This window comes from Halictus rubicundus, chromosome 7 (genome assembly GCF_050948215.1).
Source record: "Halictus rubicundus isolate RS-2024b chromosome 7, iyHalRubi1_principal, whole genome shotgun sequence".
In the NCBI taxonomy this organism is placed as follows: domain Eukaryota; kingdom Metazoa; phylum Arthropoda; class Insecta; order Hymenoptera; family Halictidae; genus Halictus; species Halictus rubicundus.
Genome location: NC_135155.1, coordinates 14,576,612 through 14,599,923, shown reverse-complemented (window position 1 = coordinate 14,599,923; position 23,312 = coordinate 14,576,612). Strand labels below are relative to the sequence as shown.

At 37.1% G+C, this 23,312-nt stretch overlaps 3 protein-coding genes and 1 long non-coding RNA gene across 8 annotated transcripts in view; 2 read left to right on the top strand and 2 right to left on the bottom strand.

Annotated features, from left to right (window-relative positions):
• LOC143355660 (uncharacterized) overlaps positions 1 to 23,312 on the bottom strand; it is a 250,921-nt gene that overhangs the window by 11,468 nt on the left and 216,141 nt on the right. The gene's annotated exons all lie outside the window — the stretch shown is intronic.
• Positions 916 to 11,919, top strand: Hip14 (palmitoyltransferase Hip14). Of its 3 annotated transcripts, XR_013082533.1 has the most exons (11): positions 916 to 1,476; positions 2,352 to 2,592; positions 2,681 to 2,880; positions 2,945 to 3,154; positions 3,232 to 3,526; positions 3,594 to 3,794; positions 4,402 to 4,563; positions 4,774 to 4,930; positions 5,105 to 5,349; positions 5,934 to 6,488; positions 7,509 to 11,919. XR_013082533.1 is itself a non-coding variant. In XM_076790651.1 (10 exons), the coding sequence occupies exons 2-10, from the start codon at positions 2,455 to 2,457 to the stop codon at positions 6,168 to 6,170; spliced, it is 1,830 nt and encodes a 609-aa protein (XP_076646766.1). In that variant the 5' UTR covers positions 916 to 1,476; positions 2,352 to 2,454; the 3' UTR covers positions 6,171 to 6,486. The 3 variants fall into 3 exon arrangements, 2 of the variants coding, with proteins under 2 accessions (XP_076646766.1, XP_076646767.1); XM_076790651.1 differs by lacking the exon at positions 7,509 to 11,919 and having other exon boundaries at positions 3,247 to 3,526; positions 5,934 to 6,486; XM_076790652.1 differs by lacking the exons at positions 3,594 to 3,794; positions 7,509 to 11,919 and having other exon boundaries at positions 5,934 to 6,486.
• Positions 12,474 to 20,669, top strand: Pold1 (DNA polymerase delta 1, catalytic subunit). 3 transcript variants are annotated; one of them, XM_076790647.1, is made up of 15 exons: positions 12,474 to 12,689; positions 13,046 to 13,154; positions 13,306 to 13,341; positions 13,609 to 13,720; positions 13,803 to 13,975; positions 14,066 to 14,325; positions 14,557 to 14,783; positions 14,923 to 15,089; positions 15,396 to 15,641; positions 15,985 to 16,287; positions 16,392 to 16,862; positions 17,251 to 17,657; positions 17,950 to 18,603; positions 18,849 to 18,976; positions 20,531 to 20,669. In XM_076790647.1, exons 1-14 carry the CDS (start codon positions 12,637 to 12,639, stop codon positions 18,943 to 18,945), a joined length of 3,315 nt encoding a protein of 1,104 aa, XP_076646762.1. In that variant the 5' UTR covers positions 12,474 to 12,636; the 3' UTR covers positions 18,946 to 18,976; positions 20,531 to 20,669. The 3 variants fall into 3 exon arrangements, with proteins under 3 accessions (XP_076646762.1, XP_076646763.1, XP_076646764.1); XM_076790648.1 differs by lacking the exon at positions 13,306 to 13,341; XM_076790649.1 differs by lacking the exons at positions 12,474 to 12,689; positions 13,046 to 13,154 and having other exon boundaries at positions 13,310 to 13,379.
• Arl1 (ADP ribosylation factor-like 1) lies at positions 19,318 to 23,195 on the bottom strand. Its single transcript, XM_076790650.1, has 5 exons — positions 23,012 to 23,195; positions 22,765 to 22,864; positions 21,666 to 21,782; positions 21,089 to 21,200; positions 19,318 to 20,722 (listed from the first exon to the last, which is right to left on the bottom strand). Exons 1-5 carry the CDS (start codon positions 23,013 to 23,015, stop codon positions 20,513 to 20,515), a joined length of 543 nt encoding a protein of 180 aa, XP_076646765.1. The 5' UTR covers positions 23,016 to 23,195; the 3' UTR covers positions 19,318 to 20,512.

The window sequence follows — 23,312 nt, the reverse complement described above, 5'->3', positions numbered from 1 at the left end:
CTGATTTTTAGCATGGAACAGAACCTGGGCAACTTTTAGCATGGAACAGAACCTGGGCAACTTTTTAGCCTGGACCAGAACCTGCATCATCTTACTTGCATCATTAGCAGCGGATTCCAAATAATGCCAGAGTGGATGCTACTTCTATGTTAAAAGAGGCTCTTCTATGTAAGCTCTGATCCAGCCTAAAAGATGATGCAGGTTCTAATACAGGCTAAAAAGATGATGCAGCTTCTGGAACAGGCTAAAAAGTTGATGCAGGTTCTAATACAGGCTAAAAAGATGATGCAGCTTCTGGAACAGGCTAAAAAGTTGATGCAGGTTCTGGTCCAGGCTAAAAAGATGATACAGAAAAGTGGGGACACTAAAATTCCGAGCGTGAGCACTCTCATTTCCTCTCTGTATGTATCTATGTCTATATGTATATTCTATAATCTGTTCTATGCTAATTTCTCTATATGTCGGTGCCTCATCTATTCGTCTGTGCTTTTAACAATTTCCGATCCATGGTAATGTCGGACGAAGCATTGGTTGAAGCTTGTTCTGATTTATGCCACAGGCTTGGGAAAGATTCTGTTTCATGATAAAAGATTGTGTGGGGTCTGTTCCATGCTAAACGTGGATTTGAAATCTGATCCAGACTAAACATGGATCCTTCCTACCGTGGGTGTGGGATCTGATCCAGGCTAAAATTGCGTCTTGAGGCAGCACTATACTGGAGGCACAAAAACCCCGGACGTGAACACTCTCGTATCCTCTCGGGTACTATGGACAAAAGAATAATACAAAACAACATTAATAATTGCTGTTCATTGGAACGAGGTAGCAGCTATCATTTCCCAGCCCGCTAAAAATATAAACAAAGGTTGAGAAACGCTGCTCTACATCCTCGCGGTCATACGAAAGAAAACTGTGCCTCGTCCGAGGCATGATTCCGCTCGTTGGCCCTCGGTGGGCAGGTTCGAAAATGTGTCGCCCCAGTCGCCGTATCACGTTCGTTTGACGAGATTGACGACGAGTATATCGGCTACCGATCGGGCGGCTTGCGAAGCCGTTTGGTCAATAAGAAACACGGCTCGCGAAAACTCGGGCAATAATGTATGTCGACGCGAACGGCGGCGTATCGTTTGTCAGTGCGTAACGCGACGCGTGTGTAACAAAACAAACAGTTCTCCGTTTTCGCGCAACATCGAAGGAAATCGGCATCGATTAGCGATGATAATTACCGTTCCACAAACGAGGAAAGAACTACGTTATCCTGGATCGACGAGGAGGGAATAGTCAAACAGGAGGGTGTTATATTTCTATCGTGGCCGAGGGAGAAGGTCAAACTTTGTCCGGATTCTATGCGATGTACCGGCGCCCCACCCCCACAAACTATTTGTCCTTTAAATCTAACCCCCTAAGACGCATTCGAGGGTAGCACACCGCTGTCGTACTATGCGAGAACGTTATCAGCACTGTCATTGCTTGCAGGTAAGATACAAGCGCGTTGTCAACACGTTTTCGTGAGCCGAAGATAATTTTACTTCGCTCGTAAACCATTATCGACTCTATCGTGCGGTTTAATGGTATCCTTAGGAGCCATGTCGTTTTTTAATAGTACGTTGTATGCGATCGTGCAAGCTAGAGAAAATATAACTGAAGCATGAATTTCGTGGAATAAGACAAGAAATTTTATCGTTCGTACCTGTTTCGAGCTAGGAAACGATTGTCAATGCGCTCGGTGTGTTCTATAGTGGTTGTACACTTCGTATTTACAATGGTGGTGTGTCTTATGAATACAAACGGCCGATTGATTGTTGCCGGTTAAATCGAGCGATATTAATTACCGGATGGGATACGCTCGTGCAGAGTAATATCAATCACTCCGCAAAACGTTCCTAGCACTATTCAAAAGTCTAGAATAGTAATCGATGTTGTTCCAAATACTGATGTTCGAAAGAATTATTTTCGGTGGTGAACAAATATTTTACGTCGTTCTTCACAACATTCAAATAATTGTTACGGAATGAAATATACAATATCTAATATTAAAGTTTCGAAATTTAACAAAACAGATGTAATAAGATTTTAATTTTGTTCTTAACTCGTGCAAATTTTTAACTAATGGACTTTCGTATAATTTTCAGAAAGAATATATTTGTATATTAGTATATCAGTCATTGATACATTTTTGTAGTATTATAGTTGAATAATATATAGATTTTCTTTATTTTTTTCATTTTAACTTCAATTATTTGTCACACATTCAACACATTACTTCACCTTTGTAACTCCAATTAATAGTTACGTAGGCCCCATTAAATATGTACTGATGATTCATTCTACAGAACTTGTTATTCTTGCAGTAATACCTTCCCAATACTAAGCAGTTCCAAAGTATCTATTCATACACACACTTCTTCACTGGATCTATGACTTGATTCTGAAGCTGCTATCAACAAATTCATCATGTACGCGTTAAAGATGCAAGTCGCCTGCCAGAGCGAAGGCACAGGGGAGCCTGATGATCCCAGTAGCCATCATCAAGAACCTGTTAGACCTCCGGCTCAAGATTGTAGCACGTTCGACATTGTTAGAGCCACCCAGGTAAAAAAGACCCCATAAAATACCTTGTATACATTGTACACATTTGTCATCCATGTTTTTATCATTGGATCTGTTTCATTTTCTCTAGTATGGAGCCTTGGATCGTGTAACAGAGTTGATAGAAGCTGGCGCAGATGTAAACCAACCAGATTCAGAGACCGTAACATTATTACACTGGGCTGCTATAAACAATCGAAAAGATATTGTAAAGTACCTTATTGCGAAGGGGGCTGTTGTCGATGCGATCGGTGGTGAACTCGACTCTACGCCTCTGCACTGGGCCACTAGGTAAATATTAAATCATTACACCTCGCGTCTTACAAATCTGGATACATTAACAAATATATTCCAGGCAAGGTCACCTGCCGACGGTTGTGATATTAATGAGAGCAGGCGCGGACCCCACTCTCAGAGACTCGGAAGGGTTCTCTTGTATTCATTTAGCAGCGCAATTTGGTCACACGTCGATTGTCGCTTATCTAGTCGCAAAAGGAGTGAATCCTAACATGCCTGATAGAAGCGCGATGACACCCCTCATGTGGAGTGCCTACAAAGTGAATAGGTAACGCGAAGAAGCGATCAAATTGCGCACGCCTAAACTTCTTCCCCTGGAATCAAGTTGTATCTATGACTCTGAAGTCTTTCCTTTTACAGTCTAGACCCGACAAGGTTGTTGTTAACTTTAGGAGCGTCTCACTCGCTCGCAGATAATTTCCATGGCAATACAGCTCTACACTGGGCGATCATAGCCGAAAACAGCACAGCGATCTCGACGTTGGTACATCATGGCGCGTCCTTGGACGTGCCGAATATCCGCGACGAGACGCCGATGACGTTGTTAGGACGTCATATTGGTGCCGCTTGGCTTGGACACAAGATCAGCCAAGAGATTCGCGAGAAACAAGGCAGGACAAGGACATGGTGTAGAGATAAGGTACGAGTCTTCATTTGTCGATAAGATTTTTCGGTTCTATATATTCTGAATATTTTACTTCTTTCAGAGAATGCGCTGGTACTGTATGGTCAGTACGCCGTTTATAGTTTTTTATCTAATCGGAATGATCCTTCAGAGCGGACTGGATTATCTAGTAAAATTAGGTGCCTTTGTCACTCTTTACATAGCATTATATTTAGCAAATCATTTTATCTTTGACGAACGATTGTTTCATATTGTACCGATGTCAATTTACTTGGCTACCAAGGTGAGTCCACGAATCCTCTTGACATACTCATGACGATCTTGATCGAAAAAAAAATACTCCACGAACTGGTTCGCACGTTAGCTTCCGTATCTCTTGGACAGATAGTAAAAAGTGTCTTATCGCGAGAGATGTGTCCCCGATAACGCACACACTAAGCAATGAGAGAGATTTTACACAATTGATATTACCGAATAAAGTTAGTTAGTTCTGTACGGTGCACAGGTATTTGATCCGAAAAAGCGGAAGAAAGTCCATTTTCAGGAATATCCCAAGATGAAAAAAATTAAATACACGTTATTACGATTTTTCAGCCACTTTCGATAATCCAGCGAAAAAATGTTTCGAACAGAACTTAATGAGTAGTTAGATATTTACAAACTTCGATATATAAAATTTGGAACAAAATTTTTTTAACAATAAAATTTTCATGTTTTATCTCAGGATGTTGTAGCTGAAGTTAAAATAAATCCAACGACCTACCATGTTACGGTCTTGAACCTATAAATAACGCTAGAATAGTTTTTTCCGGTTTTTCGGGCCAAGTGGTTTATCTTTTCCACGTTCACGCAAATTCTGTATCATTCGCGATCCTGCTCGTTTGTTACAGATGTGGATATACGTTACATGGGTGTTCTGGCTGGGCATACACGCTACTTGGTACTTGTGGTTGTTGTTGGTAGGCGGTTCAGTACCGTTGTGGATATGTTTTTTACAGTCCTGGAGGGGCGACCCTGGTGTAATCGTAGCGACGCACGAAGACAAGCTGAATGTAAGCATTTCAAGCGGGTGCAGCACTATTGGAGCTTCAGAAAATCGATCCTTTACTGTTCATTTTAAAAGTCTCGTTTCCAGCGAACATTTTGTTTTTTAATTTCACTACAATAATTAATTTTTCAAATATAATTTAAGTGTCTTCTCAGTACAGAAAGAATTATTTCTGGCAACGAACGCTACATTTGTATAATTCGATTATTCGCAGACAATTATAGAGTTAGCTGAGTCAGGCGGCTTCGAGCCGCAATCATTTTGCAGCAGTTGTTTAGTCAGAAGGCCCATGAGATCCAAGCATTGTTCCACGTGTGATCGATGCGTGGCACGTTTCGATCATCATTGCCCGTGGGTGAATAACTGCATTGGTAAGCCAATAAAAGTAATACGGCCAGAGGTGCGTTCTGTAACCTAATCGCTTAGTATTACAGCTTGGATAACGACCGCTCAGTCTAGACAATCTAATCTCGTTGTATCAAAATTCAAACAGTTTAATCGTATTGCACAACATTTTCAACTGTCTCTTCCTCTCTTATTTCTAGGTGCGCACAACCACAAGTATTTCCTGGGGTTTTTGGCGTCACTGTTAGGCCTCTGCATCGTTGTTTTATCCGCTAGTGTACAGTATTGGAAGTTCGAATGCTGGACAAACTTAACGAATGGCCATACTGCTGACAACTATCTTGTCGCAGCGGCTACATGCGATGCATGGGTCATGTGGATCACTGCTAACACGTCCTTACACTTTTTCTGGGTTGGCACGTTGCTGGCGTGTCAGTGTTATCAGGTATAATTTCCACTTTAGGTTCTGAGTCAACTCAGAAATATGTTGTTTACCCCTAATGTTGACAGTTGTTTTCAATCCTTCAATGTGGATGACGACTGATACAGAAAAATATTGGAAACACATTTTTCTGAAAGCTATCTCTCACACAAGTTTCATTAAATTCCTGTTAGGTAGAATGTTCATGAATTTTTTCGACATTTTTTATTGAGCAGAACAGAAGGAGTAGAGCATAATTCAATAAAATCGTGTTCACCCCATAACTTCTCTTGTGGTAGGGATACCGGCTTGAAACTTGCCACAGAGGGTTTTCTTTGGGGGCCCTATGGAATGGTATGATGAAAGATTTCTTTTGGCTGTACCCTTTATTAATCTATAATTGCATTTTAACTTATGGAAAAGAGTTGTATTATAACATTTCCTTGAACGCTAATATTGTACAAGGAATGACTGGAACATAGTGTGAGGTGTAAGAAAAGTATGAAGGGTATTTGACTAGGAGATGCAACATTAAGCTAGCTTACATTGCGATATTAACATTGTGTCACCCTTTGTAAGATGCATATCTAACTACACCCTGTTTGCAGATAATGGTTCTCGGAATGACAACAAACGAGCGCATGAACGCCGGGCGGTACACTCACTTCAAGCAAGGAAATCCCTTCCATCGCGGTGCCCTTCAGAACGCAGCGGACTTCTGCAACATCAGCTTCTGCGGATTAAAAGCAAAGCCCAGCTCGGACTGGTTGCACAGCTTCGATCACAAACAGAGCATCGAGAAGTTGCCGTTGCTCGCTACCAAGGACAACTTCCAATACATATAGATGATTCTCCCCTGTCGAGGAAAAAGAACTGTCTTACGAGTGACGCGTTCATTCCAGCCGTCAGAAGCTAAACAAAAAAAAAAAGTGTGTCATATCATTTCTGCCTGAGGCACTTCTTTGGGCCACTAAACGGAGTTCGCTCCCGCAAACTATGTATGTTTTTGCGAACGAGTCCGTCGTTCCAGGAGCTCCAAGCGGTTTTTTCGTATAACAGGATTGAATTGCGTGTCGCAAAAAGTAATTTTTTCGTACACAACCGACGAACCCACCGAACTTTGAAAACGCGCGTCTACATGTAAAAAGACTGTTCTACGAGCCGTAAGTATGCGTGTCCTCCCATTCGCCATAATTTTTTCCGTATATTTTCTATTCTACGAGCATCGAACAACATGCACAAGTATTTTGAACAACTTTCTCCAAAGGATCGCTCCGGCGAGCTCTCTTTTCGACCACCTGTATTTATTGCTACCTACTCCCAAAGGGATTTGTTTACATTACGACGTATTGTAAATATCTGTATTTCATGTGTGAGCGTGAAGTAGTCGTTAACCCTTCCGTGGAGGCAAATTTCGATACATATTCAGCTACAGGATTTTTCAAAGGGTACATTGAAATGGTCGAAACACTGAATCGTACTACATTAAACTTGTATTATTTATTTATTCGTAACTGTATTAACATACCGAATCGTTAGTACGTATACTAGATTAACAGTAAAATTAACCCTATGCACTCGCAGCTATGTAACAAATATTTTGAATAACGGTACATCAATTTTTAATGGCGCTTCGGAGTTGCCACTTGAATGCGACGGGTTAAGCTTCGTTTACAGTTCGTTGCAATCACGGTAAAATTTGCCATTAGCGGAAGGGTTAAACATGAATACAAATCATGAATAGAATCATGTTCGTTTCCGAGAATTGTCTTTTAGTTATTCAAAACTCCGTAGAAGGAATATCAATCCGGCTCGATTTATAAATAACACTCTCCAACAAATTTTAACTTCTTTGCGTTTCGATAATCAATGATTCTTATAGTAGTCTGTCATCCTCGGCTTAACATAGAATGGAAAGTGAAATGTTCATCTTTGAGAATTGTTTCTACTGTAATTGTAAAAGTTATCTTAATTTGAAGCAGGAAAAATTCTCAAAAAACCGAGTATGGCGAAGACAAATGCAAAATATTGGACAGTGTAATTTCTACGCGAGGATTAAAACTTCAAATCATATCGAAGAACAATACCTATGTAAGAAAGAACCATGACAGTCAGTTCTACGAGATCATTGTATGACGTACTTTTTAATGATATTATTTATTATAATTGTTTTTACTTTGTAGCTTGTAAGCCGTAGGGAATACATCCACGGAAAAGAGACAAACAGCAATATCGTCGCAACTATTTGCTAAACGCCTTTCAAACTACAAAAATTCTGTGTTAAACAATGCGAACAGCTCGGAACAACTTCGTCAAGAGACAAACCATTGACAAAAAAAAAAGTTGCTGATCATGCATTACGGCGTACATATACACGTGTAAGAAGACTACGTTTAAGGATTTGAATTAAGAAGCAAAAACCGAACACGCTGCTGTAACCGAGATAGATGAAATTTGAATTGCATATTACTACCGTTGGCCGTGTAAAATCTGTTCTTTCATACTTACGAGTAAGTTTCACCTGTCTTCTTTAAGTGCCACGCTTGTATTCTCCGAAGGACATCCATCTCTACAGAGTGTCCCGAAAATGTCGTACTTCCTCGAAAGGTGTGATGCCCGAGGTCATTCGAAGCAATTTTTTCCGTTGCAAAAATATTCTCCACGGCTTTGTTTAGGAGTTATTAACGAAAAACACGGGCCAAACGGAGCACGGCGAAAACAAAGCGTTTTGGCGTGAATTGACATAGGAAAAACACGCTCGGAATCATCTCAGGAATCACCCTTTTTTGCTTCTTACACTTTTTCTGGGACACCCTGTATATTTATGTAAAACTCTTTACACTTCTTAATCTCTCGCAAGGTTTGATTAACGTCGATCTATCTAATTCGTTCTTAATTACATTGCGTAAACGAGACAAAACGGCGAGCGTCTTAACGATAGCAATATAAAACTATTTACAAAATAGAGCGTATACATAACAATTGTTTACCAATGTCTGTTCCAATGGGTGTCGCACGTGAATAATATCGTGAAACATTTTCGAGAATCTGTCTTGTTGTAGGTAGTGATTGAAGAAAACAGAAAACGACGAAAAAGAATAGAACGGTCTGAAACAGAGACACACACAGGAAAAGGGAAATTTTGTACGACAATTAACGGAAGGCGACGATAAGTGTACGATATAAGGATTAACTTGGTCAAGTTCAATGTTCTTTCACATTCCAAACCATGTACTCGCGCCTGTAATTATTAGACTGTCGATTTTATGCGTTTATGACAAAAAGGAGGTAAACGAAACATAAAACAGTTCGAAGATTAAAATAATCTAAGGGTATAGACGAATTATCTTCAACTTATTAAAACTATTAACACGTTCCGTGCCGTGTGGGTCAAGCCATGAAGAATTTTCGCTGTTAGGCGACAGAGAGAAATGTTAAACCGTGGTACGATGACAATTTATTAAGATTCTCTACTGTATCTGTACTGTATTTTAAACGCTACACAAGTAGACATAAGTAAACTGCGAATTTTATGCATTCATAGAAAAAATTAATGCAATTTAAAACCGTCGAGAGAATAAAACAACTTAAGGATACCGATATATTATTTCCAGCTTTATGAAATTTGTATTTCGTTCCTGCGACTTACAATTGACGAAAAATTTGTTTATTTTGCATAGGCATCCACAGTCTAGTCATAAGCGAAACAATTAATTCGAATAATACGAACCACGTGGCACGAACTGAAAGTAATCGAAAATTGGTCCGGCACGGAACGTGTTATAAAGGTGCATACAAATTTGTACTTGGTTTTCTGTGCGTTGCAATCGATACAAAAAATATTGCGCAAAGATCTGCAGTCTAGTAATTATCAATTTCTTCTTTTACCTGAATGTTAGTACACACGTCTATGTATACTTCCGGTTTGAATTATTGTCAGCCACTGAAACGTATTCGAGCGAAACACGCTGTCACCGACAGTGTCACTGTTAAGGTTGCCAGGTACCCACGTCAATTCCAGTTTTTATCATTATTAGAAACGACAGAAAGTTGCGTTGTGCGCACAAATTATTACGAGGAAAAACAAAAAAAAAATTGTATGATCGATCGCAACCTTAGCAGGAGCTAGACTCCAATTGGCAGGGAACGGTTCCATATTGTCGTTCAGTAGGCGATTTTCTGTCAATGATTAACAATCTCCGTCGACGGAGTGTGCGTACATTTGACATCGCATTTCGAATAGGTGCCTAAATGTTTCATCGTGAACTAGCACGGAACGTGTGTTACGGGATGAAACGTGTCAGCTGTATGTTAAGTTTTAACGTAACACTAACTTTCGGTAGCGTCTAGAAGACAAACACACGACGTGAAAACTTGGTTGTTTGGTCTAGGTTGAAAGTGTTTCCGTGATAAACAAAACAGGCATGGAATGGCGAACTGTATCGTTTATTTTTTATCGATATTATAGAACTTTCACTGGTCTCAGGCTAGTTTTAATTGTGTGCGACTGATTATATTCTATGTACAGATCCGTTCGGTTTCATTATACGAAGGTGTAAATAGTCAGCTCTTTTGGCGAACCCGCAGAACAGCTACTCATTTCGTTTAATTTTGGATACTTTATAAATATCAACATTTTGAACAACTTTTGCATGATAGATATTGTCAGCGAATATCTCGGATATCGAGCGCGACCATCATTAACGTTCATGGGAAGAAGTTGTTCGAAATATTGATTTCTACAACGTATCCAAAAAATCATCCAAATCGGATGGTAGGTAGCTGTACTGCAAGTTCACCGCTCTTTTATTCCGATTGTACTTTTCTTTAACGCACCTGTGTACAGAACAGAGTTAACATTCGGTACATCCAGTCTTCTATAGCATTGTCAATCGAGAGATCTATTTCTCAAGTGTGGACCTCATGTACAGAATGTTAAACAAACAACGTTTATACGAAAACGTTGAGAAGCGTTAGGGCTTAGCGAGATGATGATATTAATTCAGAATCGAATACTCGATTGTCGGAATTTAATTGATGAAACATGTGTATAAATATTTTAAATACAAGCGTAAGTTAAGCGAGAATTGATTAATATCAGACTGCTTGATTGATCGTCGGAATGAATGCGTTTGTTAGGTGTAACCTTCTTTTTTTTTTAATATATATATTTATGCGTATTTCCGTTCTAGTCTGACCGATATTAGGGGTAACTCGACGTTTAGGTTTCGTTTAATGAACAATTAACCCTCGGGAGGCCGGAAGCCAATTGTTTCATAAACAATTATACCTTCGATCCATTCAGATCCCAATTTATCAACTTTTCTTTTGGACACTATATTCTCAGTTTTTGGGAAATTTAATTTTCATGAAAGAGTTAAATTTTCAACTTGAGGCATCTTTATTGTGGGTAAAAGATGTAGAAATGTTTCTTGTAGCAGAGACTATAAACTTTTTCGATTGCAATAATACAGCGAGACATAGTACAAATTGTGCATTATACATAAAAGACATATTTGAAATGTACTTATAAGATAATGACATTGAAAGAAATGAATTTTGTACAAATATTCAAAAAGTTGCTGTCTCAGTCGAAAAAAATATCAAACTAAAATGTTCCGAAAACTGTTCTCAAGTTTATCTGAATTAAAAATGAACATTCTAATCAATTCCGTCTACTAATTTTCTAAAAATCTTTATTTCAATGTCCACATATTGTATATTTTATATGCTTATATGTGGTGTACAATTTCGACTGTGTTTAACTGCATACATTTTTGATGTATTAGAAACATCGAAACGTACGTAGTTAGCAATCTAAGTTAGCCAACGGAAATGAAGAAAGTTCATGAAGCCTTCGGGTCCCAGGAGACCTGGGCACCGACGCCCGAGGGTTGACAGTCACGATACTCATCTATAAGTGAGCGCGAACACTTATCAGGTCTCCGTTTACCAACGAAAACCGAGGGAGCCGGTAACCAAGAATGCATTTGAACATTTTGAAGAAACATACACACAATAAACGAACAAATATACAATACAACACGGGACAAATTTTTATAATTGATGTTTTGACATATTTTACTTGTGCGTTGCGAACGTCTACTTTGGCAGGTATATTGCTACTTTGTGCAAAGGGAAGCGGGCTGTTTGACAGCACAATTAAAAGATGACAGACACGCGAGCACTTGAATAGCTTGATAGTAGTTGATAAACAACAAAAAAAAAACAGAAAATACATGTTTCCGATGGAAGGACAGTAAATGTAATCTTGTGAAACGTTTTTTGCGACTTGTTACACATTTGGAATATATAATGCATTATATATATATAATGCCTCCATGCGAACGATACACGTCGCGTAGACCAGCTTACAGCTGCTGTATCGAATCTTGCTAGACTAAAACTAAAAACTGTTCTACAAATACTTCCACCTGAATCGATGTAAATATTCGTTTTTTCCGTTCATCTTCGAGCTGCGTTTCAAACGATTCAGAAAATTTAGCGAGACGTTGGAAGTCTAAGAAATTTTGGTAAATAATTGCGGATTTAAATCAAAATAACTATGTGTCATAAAACGAATAAAAAGGAAAATGATCAATTACTTGTTATTCATTGAACTATAACATGACGTATATGAAGGCTTTGTGTTTGCACTATTTTTTTAGAAACAGTTTATTCGTGATCATTTATTAAATCTACTTTACTAAATGCTACTGAATGTAGCATTACTATTAAAAAATTGGAGGTTTTATTCATTTCTCAAAAAATAATGCATACCCGAGGGGATATAAGAGTGCTCACGCCCGGGGTTTCGGCGTTCTCATTTTTGTGACATCGCCTTTTCAGCATGGAACAGAACCTGGACAGCTTTTAGCATGGAACAGAACCTGGGCAACTTTTAGCATGGAACAGAACCTGGGCACCACCGAGGACTGCAATCGACGAGGTACTGTTCTTATCGGTGCCCCGGGCGTGAGCACTCTCAATGAGAGTCTCTCATATCCTCTCTGATACAGCGTATTACCGATAATTCATATCGTAATCGATAATTCGAAATGAGCGCGTCTAATACAGAAAGTATTTGTGACGCCATCTACGGGAAAATCGTTCAAGTTTGTTGTCAATTAATTTCGAGTTATGGTTCGTAGATGGCGCTGTCAGATATTTCCGTTTCACACGTCACTAAACGCTAAATATCAAATTCCGTTTCGCGCCTTTATTATGCGATCCATTTGTACCAATTTGTACTGCTCTTAGTCGTAATATTATTGTTTAAAGTGCGTGACACCGAAAATTTAATAAACCAAAATGAGCAAGAAACCATTCTCCGCACCTTCTGCTGCAAAAAAGGCAAAATACCGGTAAGTTTCTGATTTATTTATCGAAAATCGGTTTTTAACCTAACTCCATACCCGGTTAAATATAGGTTCGCAATTCTTACATTAATTCTGTAGAATATGTATGCTTTAGTAGACATACATTAATATTTTACAGTTAATTTTTAATGTATACATATTTTATACGTCCACCTTTTATAACGAAAAACGAAGTTTAGTATTATTTGAACTTTTTTAACGAATACTTTGGTCCACTTAAAATTTGTATTCATCGTTAAATCGCAAATATTTATACACAATATAAATTTCGTAATTTTCTTCTATTTGTTGGACTTTGGTCTAAAATCAATTAATTTTGAAAGCATAATTCTTATTAACAGGAATGATGATGATGATGAGGAGAATTATCCTGGCTCATTTGAAGCTGAACTTGCTAACATGGATGAGATCGATGAGGAATTTGGAAATGTATCGCATATTGCTGAAGAGGTATATAATAATTTGAAAATTCATTTGAATATAATTAGGCAATAGCTATTAATAGAAAGAAATATTTTGAATGAGACCATAATCGAACTAGTGAACAAGTCTGATATATTAATATTTTTAATAATTTTAAAGATTAATTTTATTATTCTAGCCAGTGGAAGAACCAATAGATATCAAACTAAAAGCAGTGAGTCAATATCTGTGAAAAAGTCATATTCGGCTAACGTATGTTTAAACAGCATATTACATTTAATGACGATCTGCTTCATTCATTTAATTTTGTACTAATTTATTGCAATGTGCACCCATCATTTACACTGTTGCAGCTTGCTATATTTATATTTATTTTAAGCATACAATAATCTCCTAATATATTTACTTATTATTAGCCTGTAGTTGTCCAATGGAGTGTTTAACTGTCAACTATGTTCATTAATTAAGTTACTTTCAACAGGGTCCTGAACAAGAAAATACGTCGTTGAAATGGAGTAGACCACCTCCACCTGAGTTAAATCCACAGAAAGATTCATTAATTTTTCAACAAATAGAAATTGATCATTACACAGGTACAAAATTCTTACTCAATAAATACTTCTTATAATCGGTGCGTACTAAAATTTTGATACTAATACAAAATTGTTGTTTCAGATTCCCCGTTACCTGACATGCCAGGCAGTAGAATAGGTCCTGTACCAGTAATGAGAATGTACGGCGTCACAGAACAAGGAAACTCTGTTTGTTGCCATGTCCATGGGTTCAGCCCATATTTTTATGTTTCTGCGCCAGCCAAATTTACAGATCATCATTGCAAACCTTTTAAGGTATCTCTTAAGCCGAGTTTATTATGAATGCAATTTACTGTAACTCGATATAATTTCATTTAATTATGTTCAAATTCGTGTATTCCGCAGGATGCACTCGACAAAGCAGTACTCAAAGACATGAGATCAAATCCAGAAAAGGTTCAAGTTGCCGTCTTAGCTGTTGAACGAGTGTATAAGCAAAATTTGTACGGCTATACAGGAAACGAGAAATCGTTATTTTTAAAAATTACGGTTGCGTTGCCAAAATTAATAGCACCCTGTAAAAGACTGCTTGAGAAGGAGATCATCTTCCCTGAATTTAATCACCAATACAGTGCCTTTGAAAGCAACATTGACTTTGATATTAGGTGTGTAACATACATCGGAAAAGCAATTTCGTGCTAATTTAAAAATTCAATTTCACTTTATTAAGTCAGTGAAAAAGTTCGTGCCCGATTCCTTGTTGCATTTTAATACGAAATCGGGCACGAACTTTTGCAGTGACTTAATATATTATCGAGATTAAAAGATAATTAAATGAGTGCAAACTGAATCTTTAGGTCCAACCCAATAATTTCATTTCATTTTGTGGTTCGTAGATTTATGGTAGATACGTCAGTAGTAGGATGTTCATGGATAGAATTGTCCCCTAAAAACTGGAAATTACGTGGTCATTATGGTCACCATCTGCAACTGACTACAAGATGCCAGTTGGAAGTGGATATTGCATGGGACGCTTTCATTTCCCATGAACCAGAAGGCGAATGGTCCAAAGTTGCTCCATTTAGGATACTCAGTTTTGATATTGAATGCGCTGGACGTAAAGGTAATATCACCAGATTGCATACCTTTATGAAAAATAAAAATTTTCTGCGTCCACCCTTTTAAGACGCTGTAGATAACATACAGTCTTCTTACATCTTTCTGATGTTTCTTAATTATTTAATTTTAAACTCTATCTTCAGGTATCTTTCCCGAACCGAATCACGATCCTGTTATACAGATCGCCAACATGGTAATAAGGCAAGGAAACCCAGAACCATTTCTACGAAACATTTTCACACTCGATACATGTGCACCCATCGTTGGTTGCCAAGTTTTAAGCTTCGAAACAGAAAGCACAATGTTAGAGGTGTGTAAGCCTTAACCCTTGTGTCTTAACCCTTTGCGGTCCGAACGGTTTCCTTTCTTTTATTTTAGAACTTACTTCAGCATCATATAATTGTTTGCTATCTTACATAGAAAAGCTGTGAATCACTGCAATTGTCGTTGCGTACCATGAAATTGTGGCAATATTAATGAACGCATTGTAAACCAGTAAAATAAGTAATTATTTGTGCAAAAGTTAATGCCAACTCTGGCTCGACATAGGACCGGGAAGGGTTTTTTTGGCTGCAGGTTCATGTCGGTATCATTTCACATTATTTGATCTCTTCAGAAATGGGCAGACTTCGTGAGGCAATTGGATCCAGACATTTTCACAGGCTATAACATAAACAACTTCGATTTCCCGTATCTCATTAATCGAGCTCAACACCTGAACGTAAGGGAGTTCAGCTTCCTCGGTCGAATAAAGAACATCAAATCGGTAATCAAAACTCAGATGCTCCAAAGCAAGCAAATGGGTAAACGTGAAAATAAGTCTATCAATTTCGACGGTAGGGTTCTCTTCGATTTAATATTGGTAAGGACGATTATAATAGTAATTAATAGACTGCGGATTTTATGCACAAAAATGAGTGGTTGAAATTTAAAACAGTACAAAGATCAACACTAAAACTACAAACGCCGACCAGTCTGAAATTTTTTATTGCAATTCTCGATTCTTCAATTCATTTTTATAAGACAACACAGACTTGCTACTTTCAGTGGTCGGTAGGTTCAGTGTTAATGAATTTAAGATTGTCGATGTATTATTTTCATCTTGTTACAATTATTAAAGAAAGAATGGCAATTTCATTTGGCTCCTGTGTCTTACAATTGATTCAGTCAATTTTAACATATAGTTCATATACGTTCATATACAGGTGCTGGTCAGAGATTACAAGCTGAGATCGTACACATTGAATGCAGTTTCTTACCATTTTCTACAAGAGCAGAAGGAGGACGTGCATCATAGTATCATCACAGATTTGCAAAATGGAAATTCCCAAACGCGACGCAGGCTCGCTGTTTATTGTCTGAAAGACGCATACTTGCCTCTGAGATTGTTAGACAAGCTAATGTGTATTATTATTTACATGGAGATGGCAAGAGTCACTGGAGTCTCAATTCACAGCTTGCTAACCAGAGGGCAACAAATCAAAGTAGTCTCTCAACTACTGAGAAAGGTTTGCAATAATAAGAAATTCTATTTACACTTGACTCTTTCCTCACCTATTAATTTTCGTCAGAAATGCACAAAATCCTGCTAATTATTCATTTACGGTTTTAGGCGAAAGAAAAAGATTACCTGATGCCCGTTCGCCATGGTCAGCCAGGTGAAGAACAGTTCGAAGGTGCTACGGTCATAGAGCCAAAGCGCGGATATTATAACGACCCCATAGCCACTCTAGATTTCAGTTCTCTGTATCCTAGTATTATCATGGCGCACAACTTATGCTATACAACATTGTTAAATAACGAGAGGCAAGTTAAATATAAAGTCAACGCCAACGACATTACTAAAACGCCAAACAACTCCACGTTCATCAAAGCCAACATAAGAAAAGGACTGCTTCCTGAAATTCTGGAGAGTCTTCTGGCAGCTAGAAAGAAAGCGAAGGCTGAGTTAAAAAACGAGACTGACCCTTTGAAACAGAAAGTGTTAGATGGTAGGCAATACGCTCTGAAAGTCTCAGCGAATTCTGTTTACGGTTTCACCGGTGCGCAAATGGGAAAGCTACCATGTTTGGATATATCTGCTGTAAGTTTTAATAATGTATAATTGCTTTAAATCTTGTAACATAACGACATCAAATAACTCGTAAGTTATTTGTTGTACGAAAATATTTACATTGTTATAAAAAAGAATTATACCAAAACGAGCTTAAAATGAATAATTACTGAGTGAAATATTCTCAAATTAATAATACTCTATTAGGAAATATTTCGTATGCTCAGTCAACGTGATTATTAACACTTCGTTAAACAAAACTGTTCTATATGACGAAAGGGTAGATAATCAACTACAAAAGAAATTATAACATAAGACGTACCATCATTTTGAAAAGTATTCATGAAAATTGATCGATTATTCAGCATTTACATGAGACAACATTGTTGAAACTTTACATTTTATAAAAATGTTACAGAGCGTCACTGCTTACGGACGTACAATGATAGAAAAAACGAAACACGAGGTAGAAGAAAAATACTGTGTTTCAAATGGATACAAAAATGATGCTATAGTCATCTACGGAGACACGGATTCTGTGATGGTTAAATTCGGCGTGAAAACAATCGAAGAGGCCATGGAACTCGGAAGGGAAGCTGCAGAATATGTTACATCCAAATTTCAGAAGCCCATCAAACTGGAGTTCGAGAAAGTCTATTTCCCCTATTTATTAATTAACAAAAAACGATACGCTGGTCTGTATTTCACAAAGCCTGACAAGTACGACAAGATGGACTGCAAGGGCCTTGAGACTGTACGTAGAGACAACTGCCCTATGGTCGCGAACATGATGAACACCTGCTTGCAAAAATTACTCATCGATAGGTAATTAAATATTGTAGACTTTGCAGATGAACTTCTGTAGACATAATTAATAATTGAATGGCAGTCTTCATAACTAACGATCTCATAAAAAGACGTATGCTACACGCTCTGAAAGAATCTACTAGTGTAATACACGTCCTTCTTCCACTTTAAGAAGTGAACATTTTATTTACTACACTAGCCGATTCATTGCTACATTGAGTAACGAGTTGTTTTTACGTCTTCCTGTAAATTTCATAAAATGCAACATAGGCCCCTCTTTTAGACACCCATTCAATTAGTCTTTTAATAGGAACCCCACCGACGCGTTGAACTACGCAAAGCAAATGATCAGCGATCTATTGAGAAATCGCATTGATATATCCCAACTGGTGGTCACAAAAGAATTAACTAAGACTGACTATGCAGTCAAACAAGCTCACGTAGAATTGGCAGCGAAAATGAAGAAAAGGGACGCAGGAACAGCGCCGAAACTTGGCGACAGAGTCCCTTATGTCTTCATAAGAGGAGCCAAGGGGGTCCCAGCTTATCAGAAAGCGGAGGATCCAATCTACGTGTTGGAGAACAACATTCCCATAGACACGAACCATTATTTGGAGAATCAACTGTCCAAACCACTGGTGCGAATTTTCGAACCGATCCTGGGTGACAAAGCAGAGTCCCTTCTTTTAAAAGGAGACCACACGCGTACAATATCGGTAGGAACGTCGAGAGTCGGTGCTCTATCCGCTTTCACGCGCAAGAAAGAAGTATGCTTAGGTTGCAAAGCTGTTCTGAAACCGGAGAGAGAGAAAATGGCTGTGTGCGAGTACTGCGAACCCAAAGAAGCAGTGTTCTATCAGACTGAATTGTATCAAGGTAGAGAATTGGAGGAAAAATTCTGTAGACTGTGGACCGAGTGCCAGAGGTGTCAGGGGAGTCTTCACCAGGAAGTATTATGCACGAAGTTTGTATCGTTGCGTGGAGGAAATATGATTTTGATGAACCTGCAAAATCTACCCTCAGACTTCGATGATTTTTGGATACGTTGTAGAAATCGATATATCGAACTTATTACTACGTGCAAACGAAAAAGTTGTTCGAATTATTGAGATTTATAACATATCCAAAAATAATCGAAATCGGGGTGTGTTCTGCAGGCTCACCCCAAAAGCCATTCGGGTTAATGATTGATTAATTATTTTGTTTTAGTCGTGATTGTCCAATATTCTACATGAGGAAAAAAGTGCAAATGGAATTGGATACTCAAATGAAACGAATTGAGAGATTTGGGATACCTGAGTGGTAACGTTATGGTTATTTGAAGACGTGCCGGAGAGGTATAATTATAATTATTGTTGCATTGTAGATTTTTATACAAAATTCTATTTTCATAAGCTTAGATCGATTATACTCGAAAGACGAAAATGTCAAAAGACACCACGATTGAGTTTGAGGACTTTATACTCTTACACAAGACAAATTATCATTTTCTTTTTAAATCAGTGATAAGTGAAATATTTGAGGTGTTCAAATATAATTCTTATTCGTTATACTATCATTATGCTCATTTTGATTGATTATTAATACATTTCCCTCATTAAGTAAATACTCTCTATGTTAATTATTCACCTTCTTACAGTCTAATACGATGTAAGAATAAATGTTAGGCATATCAAAGTTTCCATAAAATATTTACTTTGTTTGTCAGATTTTGTACAAATCATTGGTAGAAAGTTAAGCTAAGTATAATTGATCTCGAAATAATTGAAATGACTGGTCGAATACAATTGGTGCATGGAGCATTGATTATGAAACAGTATCTATATTTACTTTAAATACATAAATTATCAAATCTCCGATACACTATTCAGTAATTGCATGTGATATTTAAATATATTATCCGTTATTATTTGGTATATAAACTGAAGTAATTAAGATTACACATAGTTTCGGCTCTGAACAAAAAAATTGACAACGTACACTTTTTTTAGCTTTGCAGGATATTGTTATTTCCGAAGCGAGTACGGCGTGAAATGCAAATCTCGTTTCAAAACACATGCAAATAATTCGTAAATACGTTATTCACGTAAACGTCTGTCTGAATGATACAAATCATGTTTCTCTGTTTTGCGTGTGGCATTGCTTTTTTTTTTTACATAAAAGAATTTTTTTACATTTCAAGGGCTTATATTATATAAATGAAATTAAACCAGTTACATATATGTACACAATTATTCACACACTATGTCAACGATCTTGACACGTTAAACGATTTCCAATTTCACTGAAACATCTATGAATGATAGCCTTGATTACTGATAATAGTAAAAGTGATATATTTATATACCAATATACACACTATGTTTCCCATTGGCTAATTACGGATAGCACACTTGATTTATAGACGTTTTGTTTTTATATGAAAAAAATTTGTTGAAATTGTTATGTTGTATTGCTTCGTGTTGTAACGAAAACTCCCTCATTGACTTTATATAAAAATAAGAAAAGACGAACTGCTGTGGCGATAGAATTTTAAACATGCTGATGACTGAAAAAAAAGAACGTTTCTCCAAATCTGAGAGATTTTCTAGTTTGTTTTTTGTTTCTTCTTCTTCTTCTTCTTTTTTTAATTACACTCCGAATCCACGTAAGAAAGATAAAACTTTTTGATTCAGTTTTATTCTCTGTTTCACAATATGAAAAAGGTGTATAGTAAATCTTAGAATAGATCTTCAATGGAAATTGTAAGGCTATTTAAAATATAATAAATAAACATAATGAGGCGCTCAGCATCGCGCAGGTCATTCGAAACGACAGTCGTGGACTAGTCTTCTCAGTAAGGCTTGGGTAAAAAAATTCGTTAATAATCTTGATCATTTTTTACTTTGCAGCGCGTTCGACAACCAATCCATCGCTTGGTCGAGGCCCTCGCCTTTCGTCGCGGATGTTTTGAAGATTTGGAACGTTCTGTTTTTGAGGGCGTCTAACCCGAGCGCCTGATGCACCTCTGCGACACTTAAACAGCCTGCCATGTCTTGCTTATTCGCTAACACCACCAAAATAGCGCCTTGCAATTCTTCCTCCTGAGAAGATCAGTTACATATGTTTTTGTGTAAAATACAACCTCGATCATTTTAACACTAGGTTTACAGAGCACTAAAAGCGACTATTTTACATTACTTTATAAAAATAACGAGAATGTGTCTATCTAAATTTTTAGCCATTTTTTAAAATAATATATACCCAAAGAAATACATTTGATGAATAATCCCTCGTGCACGTATCTCTACAATCTAAATAATCGTAAATTAAAAATATTAAAACGCGTCCCGTAAACCTAGTGTTAAAATGAACGTTTCTACGATACGATCTGTGTATTTTAAACATTTAATGTTTCATATTTAAAACTGTGATTATCATTGTTATTTATTGTATTAAAGTGTACTTACTCGCAGCATATAAATTAATTCATCTTTTGATATGCCTATTCTATCTTTGTCTGCTGAGTCGACAACGTAGATTATTGCATCCGTGTTTGAATAATAACACCTCCAGTATGGTCTACAAATTTAAAGATCGCTAGAGTGTGTTCTATATTTTTTGAAAGAAGAAACCTGAGAATCATGGATGGACATAGCAGCTATTTAGTATATTATTGATTTATCTCAAGCTTCTTCTTTTGAAATATATATTCCATGATTATTTTATTATGTGATACTTTTTTCTATATGTAGTAAGGGAAGCCTTTGGGCAAAAAATGAATTTTTCCTCTTTTTCTGAAGTTTTAAAATTTACGAAGTTATTGTAAGTTATTGTTATTGACGATTCAATGTAAGTACATATTGATCAGTGATGTTTGTGTTCAAAACTTTAACCGCGTTTTTTTCGTAACTGTATTTTCCAATAACGAATATATCTCGAAAACTAATAAACCACAACTAAGTTGAAATTTGACACAGATCTTCATTATACGATTATCTAGTACTTGTTGTACTGTCGTGTGTAGTACTTTTATAGCCAACATACCGTATACTAGTTTGTCCTCCAAGATCCCACACTTGAAACTTTATATTTTTATACGTGACTTGTTCTACATTAAACCCTATAGTAGGAATTGTTGTAACCACCTCTCCCACCTGCAATCTAATAAATGAGGGATTACAGAAACTTTGTAGTCAAGCATGACCAAATGAAATGTGACCTTCGAAACTTCTTTTAATTAGTGTTTAAAAATTAATCCTTAAATAAATTTCTTTCTGCATCAATAATTAACTGGCATAAGAGAATACATTAATATGTAATATAGAAGTTACATACAGGTTGTCAAGAAAGTAATGATCATCCATTTTACGTGTGATTATCCAGTGTTAGATGAACTAGTAGGTTTGCAAAATTCTCCATAACATTAAGAATTATTGTTAAATTAACAGTTCAAGTTTTGTGGCACTTTCTCAGGTAGCTTCTTTTAGACTTGCAATGCTGACTGCCATAAAGGACACTGTTATAAGAAAACTAGTAGTTTCCATTTATCAACATGTGTTTTTACCTCTCGACTTTGTAACCCAGTTTCACCAATATCCACACGCTATCCTAATGAGCTTATTGACTACAATGTATCTTATCATCAAAGCTTCCTTATCACCAGGTTCAACATTGCAGATCTAAAATCTTTCACAACTAAAAACCTGTAAAATGTTCACCGCTTATTCCAAGAAAACAATGCATTCGGATACAAAGTTGATAAAAATATGTAACCTTTGCAAACGATAACATTTACAACTTTGTGATCGCAATTAATATTAGAATAGTCCTTTAAAATGATAAGTGTACGAAGCGAGCATATCAATATTTGTATTTGTAGTACTATAAATTCAAATATATATACATTTATACGATGTGACTTTAAAATTAAGAAAATACATCCGGCAATCAACGTGTTAATAAGTTTTCTGTAGGTAAAATGTTAATAATGACTTTCACTGTTACAAACGATTTTGAAGACTGGTTTTTTCGCAATAAATATGTTGTGGGGAATCAACCCTAGGATCATTACTTTCGTGTCACCCTGTAGACGCGTTTAAACTGTCACGCGAAACGCAGGCTAGCTTGTCAATGTGGACCAAACCTGTATAAGATCGTAGTTTTCCCAGCACCGTCCAGACCCAGGATTAAAATTCTCATTTCCCGGCTGCCGAGCAGATTACGAAAATAACTGAGTAGTCCTCCTGGAAAAAATGTAGAACCGTCGGTATCAAGTAGAATCGTCGAGAAACGAGAACTGTCGGCCGAGATCAACCTAGCATTTGTATTCGGTACGGGGATTCGGTGATTTCGAGAATGGAAACTCGGCGAAAAGGTATCGCGTGACTTACCCATATTGATAACGTGTTATTTCCGATTCATATAGTACAAATTAACGTTTATTGTCAAATATAACAATCGGAGTTCTGTCCAAGTAACCGGGGCTGCACACCCCCTTTAACTGTCCACAGATACAGTCCTCTTTGGATCACTTGCTGACTTGTGTCGTTCCAACATACGTGAAGTTTGTCGCTGTTCCCTCTGCCTTCGATAAAGAATATACTAGATGCGAAACTCTTGTTAGAATATTCAATCTTAAATTGTTCTACATACAGTGTTGTTACCTTTTTAAATTTATATTTCAGTCTTTTT

Excerpts from the sequence above, each read along its gene's own strand:
- Hip14 (XM_076790651.1), top strand. The coding sequence starts at position 2,455 with ATGTACGCGTTAAAGATGCAAGTCGCCTGCCAGAGCGAAGGCACAGGG. Across the intron at positions 4,564-4,773 it reads CGCACGAAGACAAGCTGAAT|ACAATTATAGAGTTAGCTGA; the intron begins GTAAGCATTTCA and ends GATTATTCGCAG. Across the intron at positions 4,931-5,104 it reads GTGGGTGAATAACTGCATTG|GTGCGCACAACCACAAGTAT; the intron begins GTAAGCCAATAA and ends TCTTATTTCTAG.
- Pold1 (XM_076790647.1), top strand. The coding sequence starts at position 12,637 with ATGAGCAAGAAACCATTCTCCGCACCTTCTGCTGCAAAAAAGGCAAAA. Across the intron at positions 13,976-14,065 it reads ATCATTGCAAACCTTTTAAG|GATGCACTCGACAAAGCAGT; the intron begins GTATCTCTTAAG and ends TGTATTCCGCAG. Across the intron at positions 16,863-17,250 it reads CATGTTTGGATATATCTGCT|AGCGTCACTGCTTACGGACG; the intron begins GTAAGTTTTAAT and ends AAAATGTTACAG.
- Arl1 (XM_076790650.1), bottom strand. Across the intron at positions 21,783-22,764 it reads AAAACTACGATCTTATACAG|ATTGCAGGTGGGAGAGGTGG; the intron begins GTTTGGTCCACA and ends CTCATTTATTAG. Across the intron at positions 20,723-21,088 it reads AATTAATTTATATGCTGCGA|GAGGAAGAATTGCAAGGCGC; the intron begins GTAAGTACACTT and ends TGATCTTCTCAG.